The sequence below is a fragment of the Trachurus japonicus genome, chromosome 7 (assembly GCF_045865225.1).
Source record: "Trachurus japonicus isolate A0001 chromosome 7, Traja_1.0".
NCBI lineage: Eukaryota > Metazoa > Chordata > Actinopteri > Carangiformes > Carangidae > Trachurus > Trachurus japonicus.
The window spans coordinates 15,853,323-15,874,127 of record NC_140913.1 but is presented as its reverse complement, the minus strand read 5'-3'; the positions used below and the strand labels follow the sequence as shown (position 1 = coordinate 15,874,127).

Below are 20,805 nucleotides of genomic sequence, written 5' to 3'. Positions count from 1 at the left end.
TGTGGGTGTACAAGACAATTGTGGGCACTTGTTTGATTGGTAGTTTCTTTATTGGTTTTCCAATTCAGAATTTCCATCTAATACATCACAAAAATCCACAATAGATGTTATACATTTTATTCATATCACTCACTTGGTATATCTTTACACTTCATGATTGCAGCTATAAAACTTTATGGATTGAAACTGAAATTTTAACAATGGGGGTTGGGTTTCCTTTAGATTATTTAGTGCATGGCTATTGTGATGTCATCTTTTCTTGCATGCTTATCTTTTGTTCAACTGATCCATTTAATTTCACTTGTTTCTTTATGTGATCCTCACTCTTTTTTTGTTCTTTTTCTTTTGCTCCCAAAAATACAATAAAAAGTTGTGAAACTGAGTCCTTATCAACCTTGGACCGGTTAGTAACTGCCCTTTCTCTGCTTGTTTGTATGGTTTTGTGCACGTGTGCCAGTTTGTGTGTCCATGCCTGAGACTGTGAACATGCCATGCACCATCTCCACGCTTGTACAGCAGCAACAAAAAACCCATTCTTTTCCTGACTACAATCATTCTTGCATTCAGTGTTACTTTTGGCATTTAGCATAGCACAGATTGCAGTGAATTGAGATTTGGATTTTGTTTAAGTTTTTGTTTGTTTGGTCAAGTTAAGGCAAAACTGCAGTAGCTGTAGTGTTGATCTTTTTTCTTAATTTCAGGTTGGTGGTCAGTTCCCTCGAGGCTTTAGAGAGCTGCTTTGCAGTTGGCTCCTCCAATGAAAAGGTAATAAAGGCATAAAGATGTTATCCTTTTATGCCTTTAAAAGTAACAATATGTTGAATGAAAAATCCTGGATTAAACTTGTCTTGCTTGGGTGACTACCCGTCTTTAACTCTTTGTAGGAGAAAAATAAGGGTGCAGCACTGGAGTTGGCCACTCTACTCCTGTCCATGCCAACCCCCGCAGGTGTGCAGCAACAGACTAAGGGACTTCTTGCCAGTCTGCACACCAGTCGAAATGCCTACCACAACCACAAGGTAAAACCACATTCCTAAAGAACTGCATTTTGCAAACACACAGTAGGGCTTGAGACTAACAATGTCCCCATCTGCTTGCTGTTAATATGTTTCTATCAGGCTTTGTATTAGTTTTTCTCTGTTGTCAGGGACTGTTGTGAAGTGGGCCATGTAGATAATATTGACTTGACGACCCTGAAGGGCTGCATGTTGCACACCAATATTTGTTTTCTAATTAAAGGCAGAGTCAGTAGGTTTGTTTGTTGCAGTTTGTACACACAACAATTCGATGTCGGTTCTTTTCGAGACAATCCTGGCTGGCAGAATGTGATAGGAGCTTCTGATGAGGTCACGCTGTGTGTATAAATTACACAGCAGTGCACAGGGATGTTAAATGTGCTTTGTCTACATCCCATTATTCCTGAATAACTAATGCAGTGCTTGTGGTCCTTTTTGATCAGGACCAGTCCTTGCTGAGTAACGCAGTACAGTGCCTAAATACGTGCACTCGTGAAGGGAGGGAACTTGACCCCGATGTCTTCCAGAGGCTTGTGATCACTGCCCGCTCCATTGCTATCATGAGACCCAATAACTTGGTCCATTTCACAGAAACAAAGTCACTACACCATGACTCTGGTAAGAGGCTTGTTTGGTTGACTATACTTTCTGTATCCATTACTATATCATGCTGCAAAGTGTTTTGGACAAGGGCCATTAATAATGACTTTGTATTGGACTTGGAAAAAATATAATCAAACTGTCAGGCCAGAACTAACTTGTGTTCTTCTTGTCTTAATCCAGAAATGACAGAAGATGGACAAAAACATGGAGATAGCGAAAGCTGTAACTTCATCACACAGCTGATGAATAACTTCTGGAAACTTCATGCCCTAAAACCAAAGAACGCCTTCCTTGCTCCTGCTTGCCTGCCAGGTACGTGCAGACATGAAATCTGTCTAACATTTACCGATTATCAAATCTGTGCAGCTGGATGATCCTCAGTGAACATGTTTTCTTCTCACCCCGCTAAGGCCTAACTCATGTGGAAGCAACAGTAAATGCCTTGGTGGATATCATCCATGCATACTGCACATGTGAGCTGGATTACATCAATGTAGCCTCCAAAATCTACATGCAGATGTTACTATGCCCTGTAAGTACCAAACTTGTCAAGATTATTATTACTGCATACTGATTGTTTGAGAATGAAAGTTGATATTAAATCACTATCATTGCAAAATATTTGTTATTTTCCAAATATAAGGAAACAATATTTTTATGCTTCTGCTGTTGAACATCACCAATGTGACCCTCTAATTACTATCACATTAATAAGAGAGCTACAGTATTTGCTGTCAGAATATGAAGTGTTTTATGGATTACTGGAGGTATTGGCAGTTCAGACAGACTATCAACAGGTAACCATGGTGAATTTGAACCACTTTCAGGACACAGCCGTGAGCTTCGCTTGTAAGCAGGCTCTGATCAGAGTGCTAAGGCCAAGAAACAAACGACGACATGTGACCCTTCCATCTCCCCCACGCTCCAACACACCGATGGGTATGTTTGGACAGGCTTCATACAAACATCAATGTGTGCACTGAATTTTCACCACATAATGGCCAGAGGTTTTTTTTTGTGAAGTTAAGATTCTGTCAAATTTTCTTCAACCAGGAGACAAGGATGATGATGACGACGATGATGCAGATGACAAGATGCAGTCATCAGTGCTGACTGCAGGAGAAGAGGGTAGACAGGAGAGTCAGGAGCAGAGTGAGGTGGACCATGGTGACTTTGAGATGGTGGTGAGTAAAGATCTGTGGATTGTATTTGATATGACCCTTGCATTGTTTAAACTGGTATGTTGACCAATTCTTTACACTGAAATCTGAAATTTTATATTTAAAATGATGTATTCATGTAGTGTGTAATACAGGAAGAGATAACAGACATGGTTTAAGTTATTTAAATTCATTTAATTGCTGACTGACTGTATGTCATTATCGACCATGTTCTGTTGAGATATAGTATGTTGCAGAAATGATACCAGCTTTGTTTTTCTGTGTCCTTAGTCTGAGTCAATGGTCTTGGAGACATCAGAGAATGTCAACAATGGAAATCCATCTCCCCTCGAGGCTCTGCTGGCTGGAGCTGAGGGTTTCCCGCCCATGCTGGACATACCTCCTGATGCAGATGATGAAACTATGGTAGAGCTGGCCATCGCTCTCAGTCTTCAGCAGGACCAACAAGGTCAGTTGCCAGAAAATAACGACACCATTCAGGAGTGAATTTGAATTGTGTGTTTCTTCCTAGATGTCATCATTCTGGTATATGGGTGTCTTGTACCTCACATAGCTGCCTATAGCTTCATCAGGTGAAACATAATTTGTTGGTGTAATGTTTTTACTTTTTGACATTTTTAGGCAGTAGCAGCAGTGCCCTTGGCCTTCAGAGCCTTGGCCTGTCTGGCCAAGCCCCAAGCTCCTCTTCACTGGATGCTGGCACCCTTTCTGACACCACTGCATCAGGTAACAAGACCAACTCAGGATAGCATTTGCTCATATGTGACTTTTATACCTGTACGATCGCAGTGGTTTGTAAATTCGTAACACAAGACGCCTAAATTGATTTTTGTCTTGCATAGAATTTCATGTCAGAATTGCTAAAATATAACAATATGTGCATAATCATTGACCATAATAAATCCTAATTTTCATAATCCAATCTGTTCACAGTTTGTGGTCTTATACCATAATTTTGAAAATAAAGCAATTATTTTTCCTCCTTTATAGTTTAACATAAAAATGTCCACAATAGATTGAACATAATAAATGTTGTCAGGTTAGAGTGTTTTCAATACTGCATGCTTTTCTGTATTGTTCGTGCTCAAGTGTGAACTAAGATCATGTATCCTGGCCAGATGACCGCGGTGTATTTGCTGTTACAGCTATTGCTATGATTTCAGCCCCAGCATCAGATGATGAGGGCAGCACAGCTGCCACTGATGGCTCCACACTGCGGACCTCCCCAGCTGAGCATGGAGGCAGTGTGGGCTCAGAGAGTGGAGGTTCTGCAATCGACTCTGTTGCAGGGGAGCACAGTGGTGGGTGATTTCAGGAGAAACAGCAATGACCCTGAACACAATCAAATGCGAGATACTAACTTTTTAAAGCTAGACCCTTATATGCGTATGAATTGCCATAAATCTATGAAATGCATAGATATCAGTAGACGTGAAACGGTACAGAAATTCAATATCAGGATTATAGTGACCAAAATGATCAGCTTTTTCAATGCAACAGTTGTAGTTTACAGATCATTAATCAAGGCACCTTGTCCACCCTTCCCTTCCCTCCACTCCAATTGGAGGTTATGATATTCCCGTAATCTCATATTATTAATTTAACCCAGTAAATGATTTTCCAGTTTTTATGAAAAACCTCACATCACTTTTTAATCTTGCAATAGATTCATGATGCTTATAATCATTATATTATATCATATAAGTTTGCTTAGTTGTGCTTGTGAATGCTTGTGTGCAGTGTCGGGACGCAGCAGTGCTTATGGGGACACAACAGTGGAAGGCCACCCTGCAGGTCCTGGCAGTGTGAGCTCCAGCACTGGAGCCATCAGCACAACCACAGCACAGCAGGAAGGCGAAGGCTCAGAGGGAGAAGGAGAGACTGAGGGAGACATCCACACAAGCAACAGGTCAGACATTGTGAATATGGATGAGGAATTAAAACAAACTAGTCAGATTTTGGTGTTAACTCTGCTGATAACAAACATCTGCCCTTTTCTGTGTTGTGAGATTTTCTCTCTTTTGTCCACGGGTCCATGAACTACTCTTTTTTTTGTTTTTGTTTTGTTTTCTCTTCGTCATTAGGCTGCACATGGTTCGTCTCATGCTCCTGGAGCGCTTGCTTCAGCACCTTTCACAGCTCCACAATGTGGGTGGTGTCCAAGCCATTCCTTACATGCAGGTTATCCTCATGTTGACCTCTGACCTGGATGGTGAAGATGAAAAAGATAAGGGAGCCTTGGATGACCTGCTTGCACAGCTCATTGCCGAGCTTGGCATGCACAAGAAGGTATCTAAAGGCTTACTCTGATAAATCACAGTTGATGTGTCACTGGTTTACTGAATCCATGCAATCTCTCCCTACAGGACGTGTCCAAGAAGAATGAGCGCAGTTCCATCAATGAGGTTCATCTGGTCATCATGAGACTGCTCAGCGTCTTCATGTCTCGAACCAAGTCTGGCTCTAAATCTTCCTCTGAGGTACACCCTGTTTTCATATCCTAACGCTCTCAGCAGATTAGCAAAATGTGTAATACCCTAGCTCTACTCTTGGTACTGAAAAAATCAAGAAGATGGATTTCATTTGTTATAGCAACATAAAACTTCTCTTGCACATTCACTAACTCTACTCCTGATGCGTTTTTTGGCATTGCCTACTCAGTTTTGCTCATTACTTCTGGTTGCACCCTTTTCTCTTCCAGTCATCCTCCCTGATTTCCAATGCCACAGCAACTGCCTTGCTTAGCCTGGGTGCCATTGATTACTGTCTCCACGTGCTCAAGTCGCTCCTGGAGTTTTGGAAGAGTCAACAGGGTGAAGAGGAACCTGTGACCGCCAGCCAGCTCCTCCGCCCACACACAGCCTCCTCTCCTCCAGACATGAGCCCTTTCTTCCTACGCCAATATGTCAAGGTATAAGCTAACAGGAAACTTGTTTATCACCATAACATCAGAGCTTTTTATTTTGTAAGTAATATTGAATAACTGTGTTGTTCCTGGCATCAGGGCCACGCTGCTGATGTGTTTGAGGCCTACTCTCAGCTGTTGACTGAAATGGTGCTGCGGCTGCCATATCAGATCAAGAAGATTGCGGATACCAACCCTCGTATCCCACCTCCTGTCTTTGACCATTCTTGGTTCTACTATCTGTCTGAAGTAAGCTTTTGAATGTAGCACGTAGCCATTTTCATTTCCTTTTCAATGTCTGTGCTCAGATAAGAAATAAAGACCACTCTCAAATCTGTGTCCCCTTTCTTTTCAGTATCTGATGATCCAGCAGACCCCGTTCGTCAGGAGGCAAGTGAGGAAGCTTTTGTTGTTCATCTGCGGCTCCAAAGAAAAATATCGTCAGCTGCGGGATCTGCACACTCTGGACTCCCATGTGCGCAGCATCAAGAAGCTTCTGGAGGAGCAGGGCATCTTCCTCCGGGCTGGTGTGGTCACAGCCACGTCTGGTTCAGCTCTGCAGTACGACACGCTCATCAGTCTGGTGAGGATCGTCTGGGCACATGTCAAGACTACTCTTATAAAAATGCTTTTGTATGATGTGTACTCAGTATACAATATGTACATGTATTGCTGGTGTATCCCAAAACCTTCATCTGCTGAACTATTGTTAATACTCCCTTTTATGTTTCTGTTAAATGTCTTCGCTCTATAATATCAGTTTGTACTGATATGGACTGAGATATTTATAATGTAATTTGTTTGTCTCGGTTCAGATGGAACACCTGAAAGCTTGTGCTGAAATCGCCACTCAGAGGACGATCAACTGGCAGAAGTTCTGCATGAAGGATGACTGTAAGTAGTTTTTTTTTTTTCAGATCTTCTCAGAGACCTTTTTAAATGAAACAAAACCAGCGCAGCCCTAACTCTCCTCTTCATCCCTTGTTGTCGTCTCTGTCCAGCTGTGTTGTACTTCCTGCTCCAGGTCAGTTTCCTTGTAGATGAGGGCGTTTCCCCAGTGCTGCTGCAACTCCTCTCCTGTGCCCTGTGTGGCAGTAAGGTGCTGGCCAGCTCCTCCTCTTCGTCGTCATCGTTCTCAGGAGGAGGCTCCGCTGGTTCTGGACAGACAGGAGGTTCTCAGTCATCTCAGAGCAAGTCCTCCAGCAAAAAGAGCAAAAAAGAGGACAAGGACAAAGACAAAGATGGTGAGGTTGCACCACATCTCATACTTACACTATGGCTGCTTGTTCAGATGATAAAGTACACAGTTTGAATGCTGGAAAAGACTCCAGTTGTGATTCATTTGACACACACTAGGTGACAGGTGTGTCTACGGCACCTGAAAGATCTAAACTCCTGCTGGTCTTATGTGATATAAATGTTTTGGGCATGTGTAATTTAAATGTTAACAGTTGAGCATTCACTTGTTAAATAAGATGAAAATGTTCTTAAAGCAATAAGACACAACATTAAACCTTTGTTTTCACCAATTTGTGATATTACTGATAACACAATAACTTCATGTTCATGATATAATTTTTTTTTATATGGTGTCTCTGTCTTCTTTGTGTTGTATCTTTGTGGACTCAAGGTGATGGTGTTGGCAGCCAGGAGGATCAGCTGTGTATGGGTCTGGTCAGTCAGCTCAACAAGTTTGCAGACAAGGAGACGCTCATCCAGTTCTTGCGCTGCTTCTTGCTCGAGTCAAACTCATCTGCTGTGCGTTGGCAAGCCCACTGCTTGGCACTTCATATCTACAGGTACTGGTACTGTTTAATCTTTTGTCTGAAATGCAGACTAGAGCCACATTTCCATCTTTCGTTCAGAATCTGCAGAAAACATGGAAATTACTTTGCAGTAGTTGTGTACACAACATCTGGGTGAACCTTTCATTTGTAGCACAGACACTGTAGGTAGACATGTGACCTATGGCTTAACCATGATACAAAAGGTTGTAGTACAAGTGAACATACAGGGCTTATTTGTGAACAATAGTTTGAATAAGTGGTGAAATCATAACATTGGCATTTGCCTAACATTTGCATGTCTGTGCAGGAACTCCAATAAATCTCAGCAGGAGCTGCTGCTAGAACTGACGTGGGCCATCTGGCCTGAGCTCCCTGCATATGGCCGCAAAGCTGCTCAGTTTGTTGACCTGCTCGGATACTTCTCCCTCAAGACTCCTCAGACAGAGAAAAAGGTTTATTTTGATTTTATACCGATTTTAGCATAATTGTTGAATGGAAGGTCTTTGTGTTTATATTTACCTTGACATTGTAATTTGTGATCCTTCACATTATGGACGTTTGTTTGCATGATGTATTGGTTCCTATTCTGTCTTTTCAGTAGAACACACTCTTGTGATGACAATGATTTAAAATTATTTTGATTTTTACATTGTCTTGCTCCAGCTGAAGGAATATTCTCAGAAAGCTGTGGAGATTCTTAGGGCACAGAACCACATCCTGACGAATCACCCAAACTCCAACATCTACAAGTACGTCTCAACAAACATATTGTAACATGTTCAGGAGAATGCAATTGCCAGCAGTGGACATTATCTACATTAATATTGTGTATTCTCTCCTGCAGCACTCTGTCAGGTTTAGTTGAGTTTGATGGCTTCTACCTGGAAAGTGACCCTTGCCTGGTGTGCAACAATCCAGAAGTTCCGTTTTCGGTATGTACAACACATCCAGAAGTAATGGACACAATGTGTCACAAAAAAGTAGAGTTCAGCACTTTTTCCATCACTTTTGTATGGGGCAGGTGTTTCTGCTTCTGAGTAAGTAGTTTGAAGAGCTAATACAAGGTGAACCAGGTTTAGGATGCTCATCTCTATATGTGTACCACTGTTTATTATGCAAAGCATGCCATAATCGTGTATTGTGTTTTCAATGTTGTCTTGTTTGTGTCTTTCAGAATATAAAACTGTCATCCATCAAAGTGGACACACGCTATACCACCACACAGCAGGTTGTCAAGCTCATTGGCAGCCACACCATCAGCAAAGTCACAGTAAAGATTGGTGACCTCAAACGCACCAAAATGGTCCGCACCATCAACCTCTACTACAATAACCGAACTGTACAGGCTATCGTGGAGCTGAAGAATAAGTACGTTTCAACAAAGAGCTGCTTGTGTTTTGCACTTTTTTGCACTTTTTTCCACCCCACTTCCACTTCATATTGATTTATTTAACAATGATGCTTTAAGAAAACGAAGTGACTGCTTGCCACTATTCGCTTAGCTCTTTACTATCTATTTACAGGCCTGCTCGTTGGCACAAAGCAAAGAAAGTTCAGCTGACACCTGGACAAACAGAGGTTAAGATCGACCTTCCCTTACCCATCGTCGCATCCAACCTGATGATTGAGTTCTCAGATTTCTATGAGAATTACCAGGCCTCCACCGAGACGCTGCAGTGTCCTCGCTGCAGTGCCTCTGTGCCCGCCAACCCTGGGGTGTGTGGCAACTGTGGTGAGAATGTGTATCAGTGCCACAAGTGCAGGTAAGAAACTGGTTTCCTTTGCAGTTTTGAAATATTAATTGCAGACACGCAACTAGACAGTATTTTTACCCTTGTCGTCTTCTCCTCTCAGGTCCATCAACTACGATGAAAAAGACCCCTTCTTGTGCAATGCCTGTGGCTTCTGTAAATATGCCCGCTTTGATTTCATGCTTTATGCTAAACCATGTTGCGCTGTGGATCCCATTGAGAATGAGGAAGACAGGAAAAAGGTAAAGCATTTATTTGTTGGGAAGGATATGAAAAAGGAAGTAATCAAAAGGGGGCTTTACTATTCCAAAAACTTTTGTGCCTCTAATCTGTGTGTTTGTTGTCCCTGTAGGCTGTGACCAACATCAACACCCTGCTGGACAAAGCTGACAGGGTCTACCACCAGCTGATGGGGCACAGACCCCAGTTAGAAAGCCTCCTATCTAAAGTCAATGAGGCAGCACCAGAAAAGCCACAGGTCAGTCACATGAAGGGCATGAACAGTACCTCTGGTCCCATACTAGATGTTGGATCAGAAGCTAGTGTATGAATACTGTTTAGGAAGCCACTTTGTCCACATTTGCTGGTATCAACTTAAATTTAAAATACTGCATCTACAGATATATCACAGGAGTAGCTGGGCCATTTATGTGAGTATTCTATAATACTTAAAAAAATTCAATAAATGCTGTGGACAGTGGACCAACAGTATTGGCACATTAGTAATACATAATTGTACATTGAGTAATTTTGTAGAAGTTCTGTTGTAAGACACTCCAAAATAAATTATTTAAGATTTTTGATTTCAATGTCTGCAATGTACTTGAACAATATTTTCTCTTTTTTCTTTTCTTTTTTCCAGGATGACACTGGAGCAGGTGCAGGGCTTGGTACGTCCTCTGCTAATGTGAACCGGTACATTCAGCAGCTGGCTCAAGAGTACAGTGGAGACTGCAAGACGTCATTTGATGAACTCTCCAAGATTATCCAGGTTAGGAACAAAGAAGAGCGTTTATTTTTCTTAGTTACAGGTGTGCTCCCTTTTCCTCTCTCACCCAACTCTGTTGTTTCTCTTTCCTTTTGTTTATAGAAAGTGCTTGCGTCTCGTAAAGAGCTCCTGGAGTATGATCTGCAGCAGAGAGAAGCTGCCACCAAGTCATCCCGAAGCAGTAGCAGCCATCAGCCCACTTTCACTGCCAGCCAGTATCGTGCCCTCTCTGTGCTGGGCTGCGGCCATACATCCTCCAACAAATGCTATGGCTGTGCCTCAGCTGTCACGGGTCATTGTATCACACTGCTCCGTGCGCTGGCCACTAACCCGGCCCTCCGGCAGATCCTGGTCCTCCAGGGACTCATCCGGGAGCTGTTTGAGTACAACTTGCGACGTGGCACGGCAGCCATGAGGGAGGAAGTGCGCCAGCTGGTCTGTCTCCTCACCAGGTATGATGGCCCTCGCTTACATGTCTAGTAGTGAGAGTGAGAGTCTATGTATTTTCTTACATAGAGGTATGAAATGATAGTTATTTATTGTTCTTGTTTCTTTCTGTATTTTCCTGCTTCAGAGATCATCCAGAAGCCACTCAGCAGATGAATGACCTCATCATTGCTAAGGTGTCAGCTGCCCTGAAAGGTCACTGGGCCAATCCTGACCTGGTAAGCCTTCTCGCATGTCCTAAATGAACACAGCTGTTTGATAGTGCTTTTGAGTTGAGCATTTTAACAGCATTTTTCGATATGAAAGGGATGTCTTATTTTCCCAACAGGTGAGCAATCTGCAGTATGAGATGCTGCTGCTGACAGACTCCATTTCAAAAGAGGGAGGATGCTGGGAGTTGCGGTTGCGTTGTGGTAAGCCTGGTTTTCCAACCTCATCTCTTAACTCAATTTAAACTGGTGACTTTTCATTCCCAGGATCACAAAAATGAATGAAATGATCTACCTCTGCAGATTATTTTGCCTGTTTTTTTGCTTGGCTGTTAAAGCCTGTAATATGTGTATGGAATATTAAATTGTTACTGGTCACAACTTAACTGACTGTGCATCTTAAAACATTGCATGTTTTTATTTCCCATAGCTCTCAGTCTGTTCCTCATGTCAGTGAACGTGAAGACACCTGTAGTGGTGGAGAACATCACTCTCATGTGTCTGAGAATTCTCCAGAAGCTGATCAAGCCCCCTGCTCCCACCAGCAAGAAGAACAAGGTAACGTTTTAGCTAACAGTGGTGCATTTTGGTAGGAATTTAAAATTGTCTGTTTGTTTTTTTTACTGAGCTGTGTGTGGTTTGCTCTTTGTTCACAGGATGCTGCTACTGAGTCCCTGACAACAGTCAGACCCTACAGTAATGAAATCCATGCCCAGGCGCAACTCTGGCTCAAGAAAGACCCCAAAGCATCTTATGAGGCTTGGAAGAAGTGTCTGCCAGCAAGATGTAAGTACTGTGAACAAAACCACAGGTCACTTGTATGTATTTATTTATTTATCATATTGCTGTGAAATTATGAACTCTTGACAATACGTGTTTCTTGTGGATCTGTCCTGGGAACCACAGGCCAGGAGACGGTGTCAAAGCCTCAGGGGAAAGCTGAGTTGCGGAAGCAGTATCTGCTGGAGAAGTATGTGTGGAAGTGGAAACAGTTCATGAGGTCCAGAAAAGGAGAAGGCCTTTTCCCTCGCCTGCTCAAACTGAGCCACAACAACTGGCTGCGACAGGTAGAAAAGAAAAAAAAAAAAAAAGCTTATAATGTAGTGTTGTTGATTGCTGTTATATTACTGCAGCTTTGTCACTCATGCATACCTTTTGTTAGAACACAGATTTGGGAGCCAGTAACTACATAAACTGAAAAAAATAGAATTTAATCTAATCAGCACATTGTCTAAACATGAAATGTCTGCATTTGTTGCAGGTCCTTTTCACACCAGCCACTCAGGCAGCCAGACAGGCAGCTTGCACCATCGTGGAGGCCCTTACAACAATCCCCAGTCGCAAGCAACAGGTCCTGGACCTGCTCACCAGGTATGATCCACAAACCGTAAAGCCCAATACCCCGTCATTTGATATTAGGAATATAAATAAACTGTTTTTAGGCTACAGTAATACAGTTTGTTAAGTGAGTGTATATCTAAATATTTTCCTGTGTGCCTGTCAGTTATCTGGATGAGCTGAGTGTGGCTGGAGAGTGTGCAGTGGAGTATCTGGGTCTGTACCAGAAGCTGATCAAGCCGACACACTGGAAGGTTTATCTGGCTGCACGTGGAGTCCTGCCCTACATCGGTAACCTGATAACCAAGGTAATGCATAAAAGAAATGTACAAGATGTATGCATGATATCTGTATGTGCCACTAGTTTTGTTAAATTAAAAACAACAGAGGTTTTGTTAGATGTGGTGAAATCTGACCGTCCTGAGAACACTGTGTATTATATTTTTAACAGACATTTTAAAAGCAAAAAAATATATGTCAGCAATACTGGGATCACAGCAAAAATGTTTTCCTTTAATTTTCAATTTAGGAAATAGCCAATCTGCTGGCTCTGGAGGAGGCTACTCTGAGCACAGACCTGCAGCAAGGCTACGCCCTCAAGAGCTTGACTGGTATGTTGGTTTCTGTCTCACTGTTTATCTGACAAAGCAGCCTTTAGGTTTACAGTAGAATTTAAACACCATTATAGAGCACCCCATACAGTACAGATACTACAGCTCTTAAGACTGTTAAATAATGTGTGTGTGTTTGATGCCATTGCAGGATTGCTCTCCTCTTTTGTGGAGGTGGAGTCCATTAAGCGCCATTTCAAGAGCAGGCTGGTTGGCACAGTGCTCAATGGGTATCTGTGTCTGAGGAAGCTGGTAGTGCAGCGCACCAAACTCATCGATGAGACTCAGGACATGCTGCTTGAGATGCTTGAGGACATGACGACAGGTTTGTCCACACACATGACATTTAACAAAGTTGCACATTTTATTGTTCATAACAATAAGATTTGCATTTCCAGTTTTGTTCCATTCATAATTAAGTTTTTTTTTTTTTTTACTATTTCCATCACTCATTAATAATAATCCGTATAGAATAAATTATAAATCAACTTCTGATTTTTAGTGAAGGAATAATCCACAGAAATGTCTTCAGATGAAGCCATTGTGTTTGTACTAAAAAAACATGAATTTTGAAGTGTTGTCATTTTGCTCATAGGTACTGAGTCTGAAACCAAAGCCTTCATGGCTGTGTGCATAGAGACTGCAAAACGGTACAACCTGGATGATTACAGGACACCTGTGTTCATTTTTGAGAGACTCTGCAGCATCATCTATCCTGTGAGTTACCTTTACACTTGTGTATCGCATTTGTATCGCAAGTTCTACGTGTTATCATTCTCTGGAGTGACTGTAGCTGTCAAGTAGTCATCTGCAACTTTTGTTTCATCTTCTGTTTTCAGGAGGAGAACGAGGTGACGGAGTTCTTTGTGACCCTGGAAAAGGATCCTCAGCAGGAAGACTTCCTGCAGGGCCGCATGCCAGGAAACCCTTACAGCAGCAACGAGCCTGGCATCGGCCCTCTAATGAGAGACATCAAAAACAAGATCTGTCAAGACTGCGACCTGGTGGCCCTTCTTGAAGACGACAGTGGCATGGAGGTAAAGTGACTTTCTGCTTTAAGCCACATTTGTTTTTTATTTTCCTCCTATTACACATTCATCCTCCAACATTAAGTTTTTATTTCCACACCGTACGAAACTGTACAAAGTGTTTCCTGTGTAATTGTAAAAGCTGGCTGACGTTGATGTGATGCCTTCCTGTTCCTTTTAGCTTCTGGTAAACAACAAAATCATTAGCCTGGATTTGTCAGTGGCTGAGGTCTACAAGAAAGTGTGGTGCCCAACAAATGAGGTGAGTGTCCTAGTAGCTTTTGATAAATGGGTGTGTGAATCTTTAACTATATTGTCATTAAATTGCAGTGCAATAAAGTGATAAACGTTAGTCACAGAGCCTGCTGACTTTGTTTTTCAAGGGTGAGCCAATGAGAATCATCTATCGAATGAGAGGTTTGCTGGGAGATGCCACTGAGGAGTTCATAGAGTCTCTGGATTCAACCACAGGTTTGATTTACTATTGATTTACTTGATGTTCACAATTCTGAGTCAAGTATAACTTGTAACCGCATGTTTTGATGTAATGTAATTTGTATGTCTTTCAGCTGTTAGTTGAGCTACTACTAGAGTCATTTAGCTCTTTCTGAACATTTACCTGTAGTCAGTATATTCCTGGGGGAGTAAAAAAAAAAAACGTACTGTCTTTAATGAGTGTTGTCTTTTAACAGATGAGGAGGAGGATGATGAGGAGGTGTACAAGATGGCAGGAGTCATGGCACAGTGCGGAGGACTGGAGTGTATGCTCAACCGTCTGTCTGGAATCAAAGATTTCAAACAAGGAAGACACCTGCTCACTGTGAGCCAACCTTTGTTTTGTGCCAGATGCCCTTTAAGATAAGATTGCAATCGTTATTCTATGGCCTTCTAAATGTGTGTATTCATGTTCCTCACAGGTTTTACTCAAGTTGTTCAGTTACTGTGTGAAGGTGAAGATCAACAGGCAGCAGCTGGTCAAACCAGAAATGAACACACTCAACGTCATGCTGGGGACTCTGAATCTGGTGAGTCTAATAGTGTTGGTCTGCAGATGGTCTCATGTCCCATGAAGGGAAGTCATTTCTAAGACCTGTATTTTCATTTGCTTTAAGTGGGAATAGGTGCAGGGGGGGGGGGGGCTGTATGTTTGAATGTATGAATGCAGGGACAGGGTGACGCTGTCTTCTGTTGTCTGACTCATGGGGGAGAAGATAGAAAATTCTAACAATTAAAAATTCAGTCTTAGCCACGATGTTGTGATGCAGTTCATCAGTTCTTTTGTTAAGCTGATTTAGTTTACTCTTACTTCAGGCTTTAGTGGCAGAGCAGGAGAGCAAAGACAGCGGTGGAGCCTCCATAGCAGAACAAGTGCTGAGCATCATGGAGATCATTCTGGACGAAGCCAATGCAGAGATTTCAGAGGACAAGGTAAGAATGTCACGTACATTCAACCCTCTGAGTGGAGACGTAGAGGAGTACTGAAGGAACCATAATATCACCAAAACCAGAGACTTTTATTATTTGATTAAAATGGGATCTGGTTTGTCTTTCGAAGGGGAACCTGCTGCTGACAGGAGACAAAGACCAGCTGGTCATGTTGCTAGACCAAATCAACACCCCGTTTGTGCGCTCCAACCCCAGCGTTCTCCAGGGCCTGCTGCGCATCATCCCGTACTTGTCCTTTGGTGAACTGGAGAAGATGAGGATCCTGGTGGAACGCTTCAAACCATGTTGCAGCTTTGACAAGTGGGCATCACTTAGATTTTACTCACAAATAAGCAATGTAGCAAGCATTCAAAATTGGCAGTGTTCAATTATTCGAATAAAGAGAAAAACTGTCAGCCAATCATTGTAACATCATCAAGCAAATGAGGCTGTTGAGTCTTTGGATACTAAAGTTTGCTAAATCCGTACCTTCTCCTTTGCTTTCTAAGGTACGACGAGGAACACAGTGCAGATGACAAAGTGTTTTTGGATTGCTTCTGTAAAATCGCTGCTGGTATCAAAAATAACAGCAATGGCCATCAGCTGAAAGATCTCATTCTCCAAAAGGGAATCACACAGAGTGCACTGGACTACATGAAGAAACATATCCCAAATGCCAAAAAGTAGGTTGTCTCAAGGCTTCAAGTGTCTTAAAGAAAAAGAAAAGAAAATCAGTCAAAACTGTTGACACAATATAATGTCTTTGTTTCTTTTCTAAAAACCCTTCAGTCTGGATGCAGATGTGTGGAAGAAGTTCCTCTCCAGACCAGCTCTACCCTTTATTCTCAGATTGCTTCGTGGTTTGGCTACCCAGCATCCTCCCACACAGGTACTAAAAACTTGCAACAAAAAAACTCTGTTGGAGCTCTACACAGCAGTTGGCACCAACAATTCTCTCACAAGCAAATGAAGGTCCTCGCCTAACATGACCGGGTGTTTTGGTTTCTGTCCAGGTGCTGATAGGCACAGACTCAATAACCAACTTGCATAAGCTGGAGCAGGTATCCAGTGACGAAGGCATCGGCACGCTGGCAGAGAACCTCCTGGAGGCCCTGAGGGAGCACAGTGACGTCAACCTCAAGATTGAAGCGGCGCGTAGGGAGACCAGAGCTGAGAAGAAACGTATGGCCATGGCCATGAGGCAGAAGGCCCTGGGAACACTGGGCATGACCGTATGCATCTCCTCTTTTATTTTCTCCTTTTCTTTTTGCTTTCTTTAAACATTCTTCATTTGTGATTCTGCCTCTCTCACTTTATTTCATCCCATCATAAACATGTTACTGTTGATTTTTGCCTTTCAGACCAATGAGAAGGGGCAGGTGGTGACTAAGACTTCACTGTTAAAGCAAATGGAGGAGTTGATAGAGGAGCCGGGCCTGACCTGCTGTATCTGTAGAGAAGGTTACAAGTTCCAGGTAAAGGACACATCAGGGATCATGAATGGATAAGATCATAAACAACCCTCAGTGGAGTTGATTTGGTTGTTGTCTTACACGGTTTTCCCTGTGTATCATCCGCTGATGATAGCAGTCAGCAGTGTAAAACTCAAGGATGTGGGAGCCTCCTTTCATATTGAACTGACTTGTCATGTTTCCACCTGTCTCTTAATTTAGCCAACCAAAGTCCTGGGAATTTACACTTTCACAAAGCGTGTGGCCTTGGAGGATTTTGAAAACAAGCCACGCAAGCAGCAGGGCTACAGCACTGTGTCGCACTTTAACATAGTCCACTACGACTGCCATCTGGCAGCTGTCAGGTAACAACAAACACCATCATGAACCTGCTGATGTGAAGAGTGCTCAAGAAATCTTCACATTTTTGTAATACAAGTTTAATTTAGTGCAATCTGAGCTTTGTATTTTTCTTTCTTTCTTTTCCCCATTGGTTAGGCTGGCCCGCGGGCGAGAGGAGTGGGACAGTGCTGCTCTCCAGAATGCTAACACCAAGTGCAATGGACTGCTTCCTGTGTGGGGGCCACATGTCCCAGAATCAGCATTTGCTACATGCTTAGCAAGGTAAAATCACCATTGATACACACAGTTATCAGAGATTCCTTACATGGCACACAATTAATGAGCCTGGATTTCTCTCCCCTGCACAGGCACAACACATATCTGCAGGAGTGCACAGGCCAGCGGGAGCCCACCTACCAGCTCAACATCCACGACACCAAACTGCTTTTCCTCCGCTTTGCTACCGAACAGTCGTTCAGTGTGGACACAGGAGGAGGAGGCCGGGAGAGCAACATCCACCTCATCCCCTACATCATCCACACCGTGCTCTATGTCCTCAACACGTACGTACATTGATGACGTAAAACAGTTGTGTGGAAATTACTCATCAGGCGAGGAACATGCTTCATGTGTGGCATGAGCTAGGCGGCTGTGGCCTGTACCAGCACCATTACTCAAAAACTTTTTTTATAGTTTCAATTCAATTCAAAAAGCTTTATTGTCTATCACAAGGACAGAAAATTGTCATCAGTTTGGGCTCCGAACAGTTAGACATACAAACACCAACGTAAAAACCCACATTAAACAATCTCACATAAAAGCCATAAAATCCACATTGACGCTCACATAAAAACTGCAACAGCAGGTAGATCTTGCCCTATGTCAAGGCTGAATCTGACACAGACATGAAAAAGATATACATTTAAATGTTTTATGAAAGAAATCACACTTTGCAGTAACCTAGAGGCGTCACCCCACATGACCGTCATTCAAGTCATGTGTATTTCCTACACTTATCTCACTTTCTGGTGCAAACTGTCTCTGCAGAACAAGGGCTACGTCTCGGGAGGAGAAGAACCTGCAGAGTTTCCAGGAGCAGCCGTGTGAGAAATGGGTGGAGGGCTCATACGAGGTGGAAGGACCGCACTATTTCACCATCCTGGCCATGCACATCATGCCGCCTGAACGCTGGAGGAACACGCGTCTCTACTTCCTACGAAGACTTCTGGTCACTGCACATGCCCGCAAGGTCTCGGCCGTCTGTGCCAACAAGTACGTGGAGTTTCCCCTAAGCTGGACATGGGGCAACATGAAATGATAACTTTGTAGGGTGGGGTTTAAGGGAAGTCACCAAAAGAGGATATGTCTGAAGCCACTGTTTATAGTTTACAGTTTGCAGATGGTTTAGTGTGCTGTAGTTTACTTAAGAGTTAAAAGAAAAAGAAAAAAAGCTTAATTCTGTGTTCTTCATTTTAGAGTTTCATTTTAACATCATGCTTTAATCATAGTTCATCTCAATATCCTCATCTTTCCCCTTTGTCCTGTCATCAGACTTACAGACAAAGCACCAAAGGAATATGCAGTCTATCGCTCGCCTCTTCTCTTCTGGGGCCTGGTGGATCTGGTCTACGACATGTTCAGGGTAAATGTGTAAAAGATGAAATGTACTATGTACTGTATATTGATGCCACAAACAGTGATATTCTGCTGTATTTACTTCACCTGCTTTAGGCCGTTGAGCACTGATCAATGTCAAACAGAATTTGAGTCTGATCTTTGACATGTTTGGATTTTGTGTGTTTAGAAATGTACAAACGGCCGAGGATATGTGATGTCAGTGGGACAGCGCTGTTTCTTGGCTTTTTCTATAGATGCTTTACTGCCACCAACACCTTTCTCCTCTCTGCTGTTCGGCCCCACAGAAAGTACCCACGAGCAACACTGAGGGGGGCTGGTCCTTCTCGCTGGCAGAATATGTCCGTCACAATGACATGCCCATCTACGAGGCCTCAGAGCGTGTGCTCAGGGCCTTCCAGGATGAACTCATGCCCGCAGAGTCCTTGTCAGAGTTCTTCGATGTTGTAGGTCAGTATACACACACATCTGGTTGATTCAGTGACTGCCGAATCGTCATGTTTCAAAGAGTCCACTTCAGATCTGAATACGTTTTTAAAACAACCCAACTGACAGAGCTGTGGCTTTTGCTCAACTCTGAACGTTTTGTCTTGGCACTAAACTGTGGCTTTCTGTCGTCTTTTCCTCTCCAGGTCTCCTCTCTGAAGTACCAGACCCTGACCTCTTCCTGCAGGATTTGTTGAACTCTTTGCCCTGAAGGCCACCTTCAGCCCACACCCCTCCAACACACAACAGCCCTGCAAAATAACGTTTGGACACCTACCAACTGAAAGAAATGTCCTGTGACACACTGACACACACAAAGTAAACGCCATGCTTCCTGCTCACCTCCCTCTCCCATATGACATAACAACTTAAAGCAGAATCTAAGTGTAGTCTGTAAACATCATCCACATCTGGCCACATCTAACTAAACTGAGTTTTCCATGTTGTCCGCTGATTCTGCTTCAGTGTATAGTTGAGGACGTGACTCAGTTTCTCACCGAGGTTGAGACAAGACTTTCTGGGACTCTACAAAAGATTCTGTGTATTTTCTGGTTCACAACAGCTCCTACCAGTTCACCTGAAGCTTCACCATTGTGACGTCACAGATTACCACAGAGAGAGCGGCTGATTCAATTTGGTTATTCACATTTAAAAAAAGAAAAGGAGAAAAAAAAAAATTTGATTGGAATAACTCATCCTCCCTGTGTTTTAGGGTGGACATTTTGGCTTTTCAGATGATCCCCCCCATCTACATCCTGTTCTTGGGGTGTTGGGGTGTAATGTTAAGGTAACTAAAAATGTGGGATTTGACCTACCACCTATTACGGATGGCATTTGATTTTATCTTGTTTTCATTTCTTGTTTGTTTGGTTGAAGTTTGTTTTTTGGTCGGGGCTTTTTAAACATGGCAGGTGTCATTGTCACATGGTTGCCAGCTAACCTTTCCTTTCTTCCAGGCTTTTGCTGTTTGGTCTTTAAGTAGGTTCAACTGGAATTTGAGTGATGGACAGAAAAGGGTTTATTTGATTAATGTGTATGTGTAAGGTTTCTTTTATCAACCTCTGAGCAAAAGGAGGGAAAAAAAACGAATAAAAGTTTGTTTTACTTTATTCCATAAAGCAATGCCTTGTTGACAAAGTGAACTTTGGACTTGTGAAAGATTCCATCTGTTGCAATGAAATATCAGACCTGTCTAAATTAACAATAAAACAGACCCACATTATATCCTTAACCACTTTTTTTCTTTGTTTTGTCTTTTGGTTTGTTTTCTTCTATACACTTTGTTTATATTTCTCGGGCCTCTCTGCGTTCTTTAATTTTTGGTTTTGGTTTTCCCCCTACAAATCTCTGGCAACACTCTGGTGTCAGTGCCCACAGCAGATTCCTGGAGAGCAAAGTGCAGCAGAGTGTTATCTGCACTAACTGATCAATTTTTCATCTTAGACAGTTTAAAGGTGTCCTTGTACTTAAGAGTGAAATGCATGGTGTGGAGTTCACCCAGTTTATTGTTAATTTGCCTATTCCCGCTGCTACAGTGTTCACCTGTTGCTGAATGTCTGCTTTTTGAATTTAGCTTATGATTAATAAAGCCGTAATAACTCA

At 42.6% G+C, this 20,805-nt stretch overlaps 1 protein-coding gene across 23 annotated transcripts in view; it reads left to right on the top strand.

The window, feature by feature from the left end:
• Positions 1-20,434, top strand: part of ubr4 (ubiquitin protein ligase E3 component n-recognin 4) — a 50,953-nt gene extending 30,519 nt beyond the window's left edge. For 8 of the 23 annotated variants that reach the window (XM_085781482.1, XM_085781475.1, XM_085781473.1 and 5 more), the window contains 58 exons: positions 371-403; positions 702-765; positions 885-1,019; positions 1,460-1,634; positions 1,800-1,931; positions 2,030-2,151; positions 2,447-2,558; positions 2,673-2,803; positions 3,071-3,248; positions 3,422-3,526; positions 3,946-4,101; positions 4,541-4,709; positions 4,885-5,089; positions 5,167-5,280; positions 5,502-5,711; positions 5,805-5,954; positions 6,061-6,288; positions 6,521-6,599; positions 6,707-6,949; positions 7,336-7,504; positions 7,800-7,944; positions 8,156-8,241; positions 8,337-8,424; positions 8,667-8,860; positions 9,016-9,255; positions 9,347-9,485; positions 9,596-9,721; positions 9,864-9,893; positions 10,106-10,234; positions 10,334-10,683; positions 10,806-10,896; positions 11,007-11,091; positions 11,318-11,445; positions 11,544-11,673; positions 11,794-11,954; positions 12,149-12,258; positions 12,392-12,533; positions 12,755-12,836; positions 12,988-13,161; positions 13,432-13,553; positions 13,676-13,873; positions 14,046-14,126; positions 14,248-14,335; positions 14,557-14,684; positions 14,782-14,889; positions 15,176-15,292; positions 15,420-15,610; positions 15,799-15,972; positions 16,079-16,178; positions 16,303-16,521; positions 16,651-16,764; positions 16,963-17,105; positions 17,239-17,364; positions 17,451-17,645; positions 18,130-18,354; positions 18,634-18,724; positions 19,005-19,167; positions 19,350-20,434. In XM_085781482.1, the coding sequence (XP_085637608.1) occupies positions 371-403; positions 702-765; positions 885-1,019; positions 1,460-1,634; positions 1,800-1,931; positions 2,030-2,151; positions 2,447-2,558; positions 2,673-2,803; positions 3,071-3,248; positions 3,422-3,526; positions 3,946-4,101; positions 4,541-4,709; positions 4,885-5,089; positions 5,167-5,280; positions 5,502-5,711; positions 5,805-5,954; positions 6,061-6,288; positions 6,521-6,599; positions 6,707-6,949; positions 7,336-7,504; positions 7,800-7,944; positions 8,156-8,241; positions 8,337-8,424; positions 8,667-8,860; positions 9,016-9,255; positions 9,347-9,485; positions 9,596-9,721; positions 9,864-9,893; positions 10,106-10,234; positions 10,334-10,683; positions 10,806-10,896; positions 11,007-11,091; positions 11,318-11,445; positions 11,544-11,673; positions 11,794-11,954; positions 12,149-12,258; positions 12,392-12,533; positions 12,755-12,836; positions 12,988-13,161; positions 13,432-13,553; positions 13,676-13,873; positions 14,046-14,126; positions 14,248-14,335; positions 14,557-14,684; positions 14,782-14,889; positions 15,176-15,292; positions 15,420-15,610; positions 15,799-15,972; positions 16,079-16,178; positions 16,303-16,521; positions 16,651-16,764; positions 16,963-17,105; positions 17,239-17,364; positions 17,451-17,645; positions 18,130-18,354; positions 18,634-18,724; positions 19,005-19,167; positions 19,350-19,414 (8,188 nt within the window). In that variant the 3' untranslated portion in view covers positions 19,415-20,434. The remainder of the gene's footprint in view (positions 1-370; positions 404-701; positions 766-884; positions 1,020-1,459; positions 1,635-1,799; positions 1,932-2,029; positions 2,152-2,446; positions 2,559-2,672; positions 2,804-3,070; positions 3,249-3,421; positions 3,527-3,945; positions 4,102-4,540; positions 4,710-4,884; positions 5,090-5,166; positions 5,281-5,501; positions 5,712-5,804; positions 5,955-6,060; positions 6,289-6,520; positions 6,600-6,706; positions 6,950-7,335; positions 7,505-7,799; positions 7,945-8,155; positions 8,242-8,336; positions 8,425-8,666; positions 8,861-9,015; positions 9,256-9,346; positions 9,486-9,595; positions 9,722-9,863; positions 9,894-10,105; positions 10,235-10,333; positions 10,684-10,805; positions 10,897-11,006; positions 11,092-11,317; positions 11,446-11,543; positions 11,674-11,793; positions 11,955-12,148; positions 12,259-12,391; positions 12,534-12,754; positions 12,837-12,987; positions 13,162-13,431; positions 13,554-13,675; positions 13,874-14,045; positions 14,127-14,247; positions 14,336-14,556; positions 14,685-14,781; positions 14,890-15,175; positions 15,293-15,419; positions 15,611-15,798; positions 15,973-16,078; positions 16,179-16,302; positions 16,522-16,650; positions 16,765-16,962; positions 17,106-17,238; positions 17,365-17,450; positions 17,646-18,129; positions 18,355-18,633; positions 18,725-19,004; positions 19,168-19,349) is intronic. The other 15 variants (XM_085781487.1, XM_085781485.1, XM_085781486.1 and 12 more) reach the window with 6 other exon arrangements.
• The last annotated feature ends 371 nt before the right edge of the window (positions 20,435-20,805 follow it).